This window comes from Anthonomus grandis, chromosome 6 (genome assembly GCF_022605725.1).
Source record: "Anthonomus grandis grandis chromosome 6, icAntGran1.3, whole genome shotgun sequence".
Classification (NCBI taxonomy): domain Eukaryota; kingdom Metazoa; phylum Arthropoda; class Insecta; order Coleoptera; family Curculionidae; genus Anthonomus; species Anthonomus grandis.
In genome coordinates this window covers 31,962,598-31,975,610 of record NC_065551.1, presented here as the reverse complement: position 1 = coordinate 31,975,610, position 13,013 = coordinate 31,962,598, and the positions used below count along the sequence as shown (strand labels likewise).

General features: G+C 32.0%; 1 protein-coding gene across 1 annotated transcript in view; it reads left to right on the top strand.

Annotated features, from left to right (window-relative positions):
• Window positions 1-4,528: 4,528 nt before the first annotated feature.
• The window catches only part of LOC126737904 (kinesin-like protein KIF19), a 23,482-nt gene continuing 14,997 nt past the window's right edge, over window positions 4,529-13,013 (top strand). The window contains exons 1-3 of the mRNA XM_050442990.1: window positions 4,529-4,854; window positions 9,109-9,266; window positions 9,423-9,567. Of these exons, the coding sequence (XP_050298947.1) occupies window positions 4,705-4,854; window positions 9,109-9,266; window positions 9,423-9,567 (453 nt within the window). The 5' untranslated portion in view covers window positions 4,529-4,704. The remainder of the gene's footprint in view (window positions 4,855-9,108; window positions 9,267-9,422; window positions 9,568-13,013) is intronic.

The following is a 13,013-nucleotide window of genomic DNA, read 5'->3' as shown; positions in this document are numbered from 1 at the left end:
AAATGTCGATTTATATCTATACAAGGCGTCCAGTTTGAAATGATGTGTCTGTGAGTGTAAGAAACCGTTAAAGATACAGAGAAGACCAAACAGAGTTAAAGATACGATGATCCTGGGTACTCCGAAATAGAGAGTGAAGAGTATTCATAGCAGTCTCTAATATTTTTCAACCAAGAATGCTTCTACCTTCTCATGCCCTTATTTCCCTCAATCTTTCCTTCCATTACATGACCCACATAGGATGTCTTTCGGTTTTTGCCTACGTGTATCAATTCTCTCGTCCAAGTACTACAGATGTTGATTTTCGTTTATTTTGATTACCTATCGCTACTCGGCTAAAGTAATCATTTGAAGTATTCCTTACTTTCATTACTATGAGTACTTATTGTTTTCTTTAATATTTGCGTCTAAACTACTGTCGTTTTTGATGTTGTCATATCGATTATAAAAAAAACTAAATTTTTTTATTGTTTTAAGAATATTTATTAAGTATAGTAATACTGATAAATACAGAAAACCACATCACAAAGCCTATATTAGAAATATACATACAAACTTAGTTAGTGGTATAAAATATGAAATCCCGCATATAAACGGAATTTATCATTTTTAATGCAATTAAAGAAACTGGATTAATTAATGTTGCCTTCGTATTATTAAAAATTTTTAAATAAAAATATGGGCAGCACTACTGCACAAATCATAGAATTTGAATATAAAAAATCAATTAAAATAAAAATTACTGACAGTTAATATGTAAGAAAATAATAATTTCCACCTTTCAACCGGTTTATGATGTCCAGCGGTTGAAAATATCCTCTCAGATGACACCGATGTTGCTACTATACATAAATACATAAAAACTTCCTTGAAATTTGTCTATTCCAGGCAGTTGAGGACTAAGACAGTTCAACTTTTTAGGAACGAATTATTAACTTTACTTATTCCAGGAGCTTGAAGTATAAAACAAAATTTTTTTGAAATTTGATTCAATTTCTTCAAAAAAAAATTGAATTTGCCTATACAAGGCAGCTGAAGATTAAGCTGGTTTAACTGTCTGATTTGATTTCTTTTTGAGCAGATGCAATTTTATCGAAATTTATCCAAATTTAATTTTCTTGTTAATTTCTTAATATTTTCTATTTTTTCTGGATCCTCAGTCGTAAATCACGGCGATCTGCTTCTATCATCAGAGCTACTTCTGAGTCTAAATAATTATTGGTCATATTCAAGGTATGTTCGGACGAAAAAACTTTTATTTTAAACCGTGGATCTAGCAAAGTACATTTTTTCTTAAATTGCTTAATAATTTGCGAAATAATTAAGCAATGCAGTTTCACTTATTTTTTTTCTTGACAATAAACGTACATTTGGACTAGAAACAGACAGTGATTAATATACATATTACTTATTATATTATAATACTAATTAGTGACTACGGAATAACCGAACGAGTCCAAGAAAACTTTTAGTTTTCAGGAAGCTATTTGTTAGTTTTTCAAGAGCTGTAGTTACTTTTTCAACATCTCTACCCAGTACCTCCTCGTTTGTGACATGCGCCGTCCAAGGTATCTTAAGAAGGGCTTTTATTCTGTTAATAGCTCTAACTTTCAAGGTCTACACTTCACAGCCATACAAAAAGACTGAGTGTACATAACACTTCACAAACGGTATCTAAGAGGGTCCTTAATATTGTTTTCTTCCAGATTTATTATGGGACCACTAAGATGGCCTGCGAAATCTCCTGACATAATACCGTTGGATTTTTTTGAATTTCATGGGGTTTCCTCAAAAATTTAGCATACTGTAGATCATACGAAACCGTAGAGAATCTGAGACAGGCTGTTATAGAAGCTGAAGCAGAATTATCTCAGAAATAATCAGAAAATCTTGAGAAGTAGTGATGAGATGATGTACGTGACGATGTATATGCGTGTGAGAAAACGGGCGCTTTTTTTAATCAACACCTATTTTAATTATAATGTTTTACTTGTTTGTTTGCAGTGTTCGTTGTATGATCAATAATAATTTAAAGTAATAATTAATGGAATTAATAAAGCCTACCACCATGAAATATTAATTGTATTAATTTTAATTATTTATCTTAACCGAACATGTTACACATGGTTGAAGAGCACTTCTAAAGCAGAATTTGAAAAATTAAGATGTAAAGGATTTTACATTCTCAATATCTCGAATCTACAGTTTGCAATATCCCTATGTACATCATTTTAGACTGGACAGTAGACAGTATAGGAAGGATAAAAAAAGGTGTAAATCAGATTACGTTTATTACTTTTTTAATATTATACAGTAAAGACAATAACAGTAATTTAGTGCTAAATTGGTTAAAAATCATCGAATATCCCTCCTGAAAATTATTTTTGATGTGTTATTTAAATGCTATCGAGCGGTTGCTATAGGAACTAAAAGGACTTTAGTATTAAAGGCCTGAACCCGGAATTGTCTAACAAAAAAAAACAGTAGATCGGTAACTGGCCGCACCATCAGCTTTAATTATGGCAATCCACAAATGATCTACAACAATATCGGTATTTGTTGCTCGTAATCGTTAACACATAAGTGTGAGGGCTTTCTCGGTCCTTTCTGTGCGTCCGACTGCAACTAATACTCTTCGTCAAGTCTACTCCATTGATTGAATAATTTTCATATCTGAAAGTGTCGTCTTTACTTTGAATATTGTTATTTCGGGAATTGCCTCTAATCCTTGGTACATGATCTTGAGTATCGGTTTGGCTTGGCTTTCTTTATTCTTCCTATACGTTTCGCGATAATATTACTCTACAACCAAAGACTTTAATTCTATTTAAAGTGATGTTTCCTTCTTTGTTTTTTTATCCTGTACATATTTTTACTACCTGTGTTGTTCATATTTCGTCTAAGAACATTCAGTGTTTGGCATTCCTCTATTACTCTCTTTACTTTTATTTCTTTTGTGTTCGATCGATATCTTTATTTAATTTATTTAGTGTTGTGTAATTGGAGTCGTATTTTTCGATCAGCTGTTTTCTTTTATTTAGAAGCTCTTGGTCGAGTAAGATTTTTTTTATGTTTTTTTTAGTGCATTTCTTATTTTATCACTTGTTTCGCTTTCTAAATTTTATAGATGTCTTGCTAGTGTATCTTTATATAATTCTCTGGGAGAATCCATTTCTTCTTTCATGATTTTATTATCTTCTTGGTTCTTTCCATTTTTACATTCAGTCGTCTCTTTGCTCGGATTAATCGTCGATTATTACCCATCGAAAATCTGTTGAACACTTCGATGTCCTTGATTATTTCTTTTTTGTTGACTATAATAAAATTTATCTCACCCTTGGCTCTGCCATCTGGGCTTATGAATGTCCAATTACGGTAGAATTTATTTTTTTTAATTTTTAGCTTCGGTCATTCCTTTCCCCATATCCATGTTTACCCTACATCCGCATGACCGCATGACCTTGTTTGAAATCCATTAGCGCAATAAAATCACTTGTGATTATTTGTGTAGTAGGTTGGGATAAGAACACCAAGGTCTCTGATAACAGACACTCTTTCTAGACTTGTCATTGATTTCTATACGACGTCTGGTGCGGAAAAAACTTATAGTTTTACATTTAGAAGGATCTCAACTAGCTGTTAAACAGGGTATCCAGAATATACTGTAATTTTTCACAGTCCTGGAATGATTTAACAATACAGCTTAGCTCCAGATCATCTGCAAAAAGAAGGTAATTGCAGCAAGTAAAACAATCATTAATATCATTTGTAAAGACATTAAAAAGGAGTGAGGAATCAGATTACCCTACACAAAAAACCTTCAATTCGAACAATAAGCCTTCTATTGGAACCAAGACAATAAGTTCCATCAATGCCACAGCTTGAGCTTATGAAGCAACATGTTGTATGGTACTCTATCACATGCCTTGGAGAAGTCAGTGTATTTTGTATCCAACTGAAACCCCTTCTCCAAGGCATCCAAAGTGAAGTCGTTGTGAGTAATGAGGCGTAACCTCGTAATCTCTGTAGGTCTACAGAGATCTAAACCCAAATTGTTATTGCGACAATAATGGATCTAACAGTGGGGAAAAAACTTGTTCTTCACTGCCTTATCTGCTTACTCTTGTTGTTGTGTTTGTGCATGTTCCGTGCTGATCTCTCTTATTCACTACCTACTTGCTTTGGGACTTCATGATTGTTCATATTTCTATGGTCTCCAGGGTAGAGCAAGAAGACTCCTCCTTAAACTCATGGACTATTGCAGGTTAAAACTGCAATTTTTTAGAAAAAGTGTAGGTATTTCATTTGGTCCTGGTCCTTTGTTGGTATCAAAGAAGAAGATACATGAAATATTTGAAACCATAATATAATGAGAAAGGAATCGGGGAGAAATACCATCAAATTTACGTTACTGGCTACGTTACTATTGTGCTCAAGCCTGTAAAAAATCAATCCTTTCCCCAACCCCGTAACAACTACAAAACGTAGCAAACGCTACCCCATACTTTAGTTCGGGTTCACAGTTCAAACCGTGGCGGTCAATTATATTAAATAGAGCCGCGTGTGTAGCGGCCAGCCACAATTTTCTGTTTACTTTCGCGGTTGTTTTATTATGTATGAATACTGCAGTTAAACTCTTCCAATGATAAACCGGGTTTAAGGTCAGTTTAGTGATATTTTAAAAAAATGAACTGAAGTGATAAAATGAGTCCAGAGACACCGAGTTCTTCGGGCAGTGATAGCTCGAGACCACCACCATTGAAAGGTGCGGAGGAACGTCTCATGGTAGCAGTGAGAGTGAGACCGTTGAAAGAGGATGAACCTCATAGAGTTTTGTATGCGGCTAATAGTAAGGTAATTTAAGATTAATTATAGATCAGTGATTTAAAAAATATATATATATGATGAAAGTGCGAAAAAAATTACTTTTCTCTTAGTCCAAGTATCGTTGAGACGAAGACGTTTGTGAATGGATACTTTAGAAAATATGAGAAAAGGTGAAAGAAATTAAAAATTTGCCCACTTTCAGGCCTTGGAATCCATCCTAGTTCCAGAATATGCGAAAAATTGTAAATAGCCAATATCGGTGGAATATAAGAATATACCTCATTTGAAATGAAAAAAAACCAAATATATTGCAATATGCCTGGATATTCAGATAATATTCAATTTCCATAACTGTAAAATGTTCCAGAAGCATAAGTTATTTAGAATATTTTTTTTTTATTTTAAATGAATTATGAATCTAATTTTTAACATCGTAGAGGGTAATGTCAATATTTATTCGAATATATATTTTATTTATGCACTTAATATATTCAATTCCTGGCATAAATCAAATAATCACCTGAGCCAAATGAAAAAATGCCTGTATAAGCTTGAGATTAAAAATCCACTTTTAATATATAAGAAAGTCTAAAATAAGGTCGAACCAGTACGAAAATCAGTTTAGTAGATTTATTAGATTATCAAGTACATTATTATTCCAGGCTGTTTAGAGTCAGTCAGGCAGTTGGCATTGTCCACTTTGTTTTGCTCGTAGTTTTCAGTGAATCATTTTTAAGGTTTTCCAATAAATGTTTTGCATTTATTTCCAGGCATTTCAAATTAAAAGGAGAATCTTTGTTTTTCCTTCAATTAGTTGATTTCATGATTTAAGTTTTTTAAGTTTTGCAAGGCAATTTAAATGTGTCTTCCTTATTTATTTTAGGAATTTAAGGTCGTTTGTTGTATAATATTTCTTTATACTTTGTATATAAGAACTTTTATGGAGGTATTTCAAGGTTATAGGAGGAGGTTCAAGGTAATTGAAGCCATTTCTCAATTCTTCTAAAAATTTGAAATCGAATTATTCCAAGCAGTTGAATTTTCGGCAGAACAATTCCAGGCAATGGAAACTAGAAACTTCTATTTCTTATTTATTCCTGGTATTTGAAGTAATTTCTTATGAATTTCAGGCAGTTGATGGGATTCTGATCTGAGGTTATAAAACTAATTATTCAATTCTTCTAGGAATTTGAAGCGGTTTCTTCTCAATGCCAGACAGTTAAAGTCACTATCATTTCATCCAGGAATTTAAAGCAATTTCTTATTGATAATAGGTAGTTGATGATAGTTCTCAATTCTTTTAGAAATTTAAATCATCAACTTCAGGCCAGTGGAACTTATTTCTCAATTTGTTTTGAATTCATTAGATTCAATTTTATTTATTTTCTTGTTGTTACTCTTAGGCATTTCACTTCATTTTTGTTTTTTTGTTCAAGGCATTGACTACGAACATGGGTTAATATTCTTTTTATATACTTAAGCTATCTACAGATGAGAAATTTCATTTTATAGTGATTCTTGGGTCACAGAAGGAGATTCATGTCGAAAAAGTGCATTTTTTGAGTTTCTACCCCATATCACTCTTATCTCACACTTATTAATTCTAAAAATCTTAAAATACATATTTTTTACATAATCCAACCATTTACAAACCACGAAAACTCTGAAGGCTTAAGAATCTTAGAAATTTCCTTGAAAACATGAAAAAATCCTTGAAATTCCTATAAAATATAAAAAATTACTCTGGAGTCCAGAAAAACATTAAAAATTATCTAAAATAATTGGACAATGTGAAAAATGGTTCCAAGAGTCCTCTGAAGGACTAAAAAGATTTCCTGGGACGTGTAAAAATGCATTCAAGAGCCTGGAAGAACTGCTTGAAAAATTACCTTGGCATCCAGAAAAATATGAAAAATGATCTAAGAGTCTGAAGATGATTTTTTTCTCTTTTTTTTGTATTTCTCTATTAAAATCCCCCGAACAAATATATATTATAAACAATAAACACTAAAAAGTGTAATGCAATGATGCACTAGATGATCACAGTTTGTGCTATACAGGGTATTACGAAATAAGATGCTGACCCTTAAGGATGTTAATCCTTAGATAATTTTAAGAAAAAAAGTTCAAATAAAGCTATGTCCTAAACTCCTTAACTTTTGAGCTACAGAGTGTTAAAAATTGTAATCGTTAGAACCAAATTTAGATATTCTGTATGAAATTTTTAGAAAGTATTTAATATTGAAGTATGTACATTTTACATATCTTTATAAAATAAATGTATATTTTTTTACTAATAAATTACCATGCATCAAAATATTTTTGTTTTTTTTTTCGCGGTAATCGCATGTCGGATAAAAAAAAGTCAAGAAATCAAATTTGTTCTAAAATGAATGGAGATTATAAAAATAGTTTTTATTTTACGGAGAAGCAATGGCGTACATAATATTTTAAAAAAATATCTACGCATCATTCCTGTACGGACGCCACTGGTAGAACTTTAAAAAATTTTCTACATCAAAGAATGGCTGTTAATACTCAGAGGGTGTGTGCTAAATATCATAAACATATCTAGGAGGTTAATAGAGTTATGATGAAGAAACGATATTTTTTTCTTAAGGTTTTAACACCCTGTACCTCAAAAGTTAAGACGTTTGGAACAAAGCTTTATTTGAACTTTTCTTCTTAAAATCATTTAAGGACTAACACCTTTAAGGATCCGCATCTTATTCTGCACATCATTAAATTAAAAAATTGTATTTTTATGATAATTCGGGCGGTAAGCATAGGGAGATGAAATGTTGTAGGAATGTGTGCGGTGAATTTCAGGCATTAGTCCTAATTATTGTCAATAAGTCTGCTTTGTAGTATCCTCTAAACTGATGTTCCAGTTTATAAGCTATAGATAATAGATCTTTTTTACTATAACAATTTAGTAAGTATCTCTAAGAGTTCGGGTAAACCACTCTAATCGTGACAAATGGATTAAACGAGTACCTTTAAAACCGGTATTAAAAACCCTTGAAAGTCATTTCCGCAATAAAGCCGGTGCACACGAACCTAAACCTTTAAAGTATAAACCGGTAAAAACGTGTTTTATCTCGCGATTGGAAGAATAATCACCTTGAAAACCGGCCCATGCCGCGGTATATAATGTAACTCCAGCGAAATCTTAAATCTGGCAATGAAATCTTACACGGAGGTGGCATTTATATGTAAATGAAGTTCGGCCCTTAAAAACCGCATTTGCTTTATTATTACTAAAAATAGTCAACCATTACACCCCCGCATGCTTAAGCCTGTTATGCTAAATAGAAGGGAGGGTAATTACGTCACAATGCTGATCGTTTTACCCTTAGTGGTTTAAACAAAGGGAAATTAATTGTCATTTTATCTGCACGATGCGATCGAACAAGTGGTATTTTATTTCATCATTCATATAAAATATGTCATGGGAAAACATATAAAAACTCTTCTAATTATAAGTGCCTTTTTGTGCCTGTTTTTCGTTTGATGAAGCCTTTTTACGATATTACGAACGCAAATTAGCATTAATCGGGAAAAATGATGATTTTCTTTCCACATTTTTATCGTCTCACTACTGGAAAGTAAAGACTTTCCGCAAAAGAATCGTGATTTCATCATAAAATTGAATTTTCTCATTATTTTCCCTGATCAGCCGAATAAAGACATTATATTAACCTCATACCTAATTTTGCTGCATTCGATTCCATTTAAATTCATATATATCATCTGGGTCGATCTTTTTTTACCTAATGCCATATATTAACATGTTTTTTATCATCGTGCAGTCCAAGTCACGCGAAAAGCTCGACAGTTTAATGTGTACTGTCCTCTGAGTAAATTGAAGTCACTTTTCATATTTTTACGATTTCCCCCTTTATCTTTATAGATATGGTTTTTATGGGGGAAGGACACCACTGACCTTAAATTACGGTTTTGATGGGATGTAATGGAATAAAACCATTAGGTGTGTTAATAAAATTAGGTAAAAGACTTTTTTTCATTGTCAATGCATTCCAAATTATTTCTTAATCCAGTTAAATTGACAATTCTAGAGTAATAATTGAAAGCAAATGCTCTAGTTAAACCTGTCCCAGTTCTATTATTAAACCTGCTTTAATGGACATAAACAAGTATATTTTTGCTTAATGGATAAATATGTATTCGATTTTACGCCCCCAATCGTATATATGATCACCCCAAACTACCTTTTAACAACCCTTACAATTTATTGATGAGGCTTATTTGTTTTTCCAGACCGTGGTGCTGGAAGATGCCGACAAAAACGACGCGATTCGTCAAAAAAAGGGCTTCGAAAGACAATACACCTTCGATGTTGTCTTCAATGAAACTTCCAGCCAAGAGGAGGTGTACAATACCACCACCAATAGTCTTGTAAAGGATGTACTCAATGGGTATGCATTTTTCTGTTTTTTTTTAGTCCAAATAAGTTGCCTACTACAGCCCTGTCATACCTTAATACATAACAAACCCATCGTATTTCGATAATGTGGTAAAAGGACAGGACCGTAACGGGATTTTGTTTTTTTTAAATTGATATGAATTTTTAGATACAACGGTACTGTTTTTGCTTATGGAGCCACCGGTGCCGGAAAAACCCATACAATGGTGGGCAGCAAGGACCAACCTGGCATAATGATCCGAGCGCTCAATGATATCTTCGAGGCAGTTAAAGAAAACGAGGACGAATACTCGGTAAGTTTAAAATAAATTTTTAAATATGCTTACAGTTCATTCTTTATCCAGGTAGAGACAGCATGTAATACCATAGCGGTATTGCCAAATATCAAAGACTATTTTTCCTAATCTGAAGATCTTTACAGATGTTAGTAGATTGTTGTTTGATATTTCGATCCTTAACTGTGTCATTGCTGAACTAGCGAGCTGAATACGCCACCTTATTGCCCATCACTTCCCTGGTATTTTCTATTAGGGTCCAAGAGAGACGAAACTGTTGACAACTTCACAATGTCCAATAGTCCGAGTTTTAGGATAATCATTATGTTCTCTATTAATGATCATAATTTTGGTTTTATGCATTGACATCCTTCAATTTCCTTAGAATTTCGCTCTGGGAGGCAACTATCAAGGTTGCATCGGCAAACCTTAGGTTAGACAATTTTGAGTCGCCAATATTTACTTCATTACAGCAGTCCTTTATAACCTGTCTCATCATAAATTAAAAAGTCTTATCAACCCTAACCTATGCAATATTGTTATCATATAATTCTTGTAGGAGATGCCCTAGATGGTCTGAGATATTTATTAAGAACAGAATAGACCAGAGCCTGTCCCACTTGACGTTATCAAAAGCTTTTGTATAATCGACGAAACATAAATACATATGGGTATAGAACTCTCTTAACGTCTTAGTGATTTATCTAATATTCAGAATTTGAAATCTGGGTGGTTTTTAGTACCTGGAATAATTTTCTAAATACTCTTTTTGAATACCGTCCAGACAATTGAAGGTAACGTCACCAAATTTTAAAAATAATTTAAGATATTTATTCCAGGAATCTAAATCACATTGAGTGCCTGAAATAAACTTTTAGGTACCTTTATACCCCTGCTAAGCAATTCTAGATATCTAAGTTCCAAATGTCTTCTAGGGAATTAAATGTAATTTCACAAAATTTTGGGAGCAATTTGAAAACTTTATTTCGAAAAATCTGAGTCACCTTGAGTGCCTGGAATAACCTTTGAGTACTCTTAGACTTTTTCCAGGCAATTAAAAGTATTTTTAATAAATTTTTGAACTAGTTGATGGTTTTATTATCGCAATCTGAGTGACTTTTAGTGCCTGGAATAATTTTCTAATTACTCTTTTAAACAGCGTGCAAATAATAGAAGGTAATCTTACCAAATTTTGGAAATAAATTAAGAAGAATCTAAATTACATTGAGTGCCTGGAATAAACTTTTAAGTACCTTTATACCTCTGCTAAGCAATTCTAGATATCTAAGTTCCAAATGTCTTCTAGGGAATTAAATGTAATTTCACAAAATTTTGGGAGCAATTTGAAAACTTTATTTCGAAAAATCTGAGTCACCTTGAGTGCCTGGAATAACCTTTGAGTACTCTTAGACTTTTTCCAGGCAATTAAGAGTATTTTTAATAAATTTTTGAACTAGTTTGATGGTTTTACTATCGCAATCTGAGTGACTTTTAGTGCCTGGAATAATTTTCTAATTACTCTTTTAAACAGCGTGCAAATAATAGAAGGTAATCTTACCAAATTTTGGAAATAAATTAAGAAGAATCTAAATTACATTGAGTGCCTGGAATAAACTTTTAAGTACCTTTATACCTCTGCTAAGCAATTCTAGATATCTAAGTTCCAAATGTCTTCTAGGGAATTAAATGTAATTTCACAAAATTTTGGGAGCAATTTGAAAACTTTATTTCGAAAAATCTGAGTCACCTTGAGTGCCTGGAATAACCTTTGAGTACTCTTAGACTTTTTCCAGGCAATTAAAAGTATTTTTAATAAATTTTTGAACTAGTTTGATGGTTTTACTATCGCAATCTGAGTGACTTTTAGTGCCTGGAATAATTTTCTAATTACTCTTTTAAACACCGTGCAAATAATTGAAGGTAATCTTACCAAATTTTGGAAATAAATTAAGAAGAATCTAAAACACATTGAGTGCTTGGAGTACACTTTTAAGCATCTTTGTACCTTTTCCAAGCAATTCTAGATATCTATGTACTGGGAATAATGTTCTAAGTGATCTTAAATGTCTTCCAGGGGTCTACAGTATACCAATTAAAGGTAATTTTACCAAATTTTGAAAGCAATTTGAAAACTTTATTCCAAAAATCTGAGTCACCTTGAGTGCTTGGAATAACCTTTTAAGTACTCTTGGACTTTTTCCAGGAATCAACAGTATTTTTAATAAATTTTGGAACTAGTTTGATGGTTTAATTATCAGAATCTGGGTGACTTTTAGTGCCTGAAATAACGTTCTAAATACTCTTTTAAACAACGTCAACCTTTATTAAATTCAATTTCAAATTCAGTCCAGAAACAAAATTACTTCAGTCATTTGCTTGGTAAAAATGTGATTGTCATTGTTCCAGGCAGATGAAAAATACCTAGAACCGCTGTAATTTATTCCAAGAGAAGCAAAAAAACAGACCATAAAGTGTCTGAATAAACAAAATGTTATTAATTCCAGGCACTCCAGAAGCAAATTTTTCTTTATTTCAAGACGGTTGAAAAATAAAAATCTGTTTTACTCTCTGGAGAAAATAAAGACTTCATTCCAGGCAGTTGAGGGAGGAAACAAAAAGTGTTTTAAACTGCCTGGAAAATCCTAATTTTGTTTATTTCAGACAGAGTTAAAGAATAAAATCTACTTTACTGTTTGATGAAAAAAAAATTACTACTTGGAAAAAATCAGCAACTTATATATATATACCATGCAGTTGAGTGATAAAATATATTTTACTGTATGGAGAAAAAAACTGAGAAAGAATTGCCTGAATATTTAAAAAAATATTTTTCAGATAGTCCAGAGATAAAATTAGTTCAATGGTCTGGAGAAATTTCATCATTTTGTTTATTCTGGAGAAATAAAAAGACTTACAAGTGCATTTTACTGTTCAAATTTTAATTATTTCGTTCAGTCCAGAAACAAAATTAGCTGAGAGAAATGCCTGAAAGGAAACAAATTTTTATTTATTCCAGGTAGTTGAAGAAAAAAATTAGTTCTCTAAGAGGATATAAGAAAATTATAATAAACCTTCTGGAAAAATTATTATTTTGTATATGCAGTTGACGAATAAAATGTGCTTTACTGTATGAAGTAAAATTTGCCAGAAAAAATAATTTATTCCAGAGAGTTCACAGACAAAATTAATTCCCTGAAGGAAATAGAATATCAATAAGAATTGCCTGGAAAAATCAACTTTTTATTTATTCAAAATAGTCTGAAGATAAAAGAAGACTTCAGTGTAAAAAAATTAAGCCTGGGAAATCATTATTTTGTTTATTCCAGGCAGCTGAGGAACAAAATGTTTGTCTATAACAAAAAATTTACTAAACTGCCTGTATATCATAATTTGTATTTATAAAAACTACCTAGAAATTCAATATCAATAGCTTAAGAATCGACCTCCAAATTTCAAGATGACGA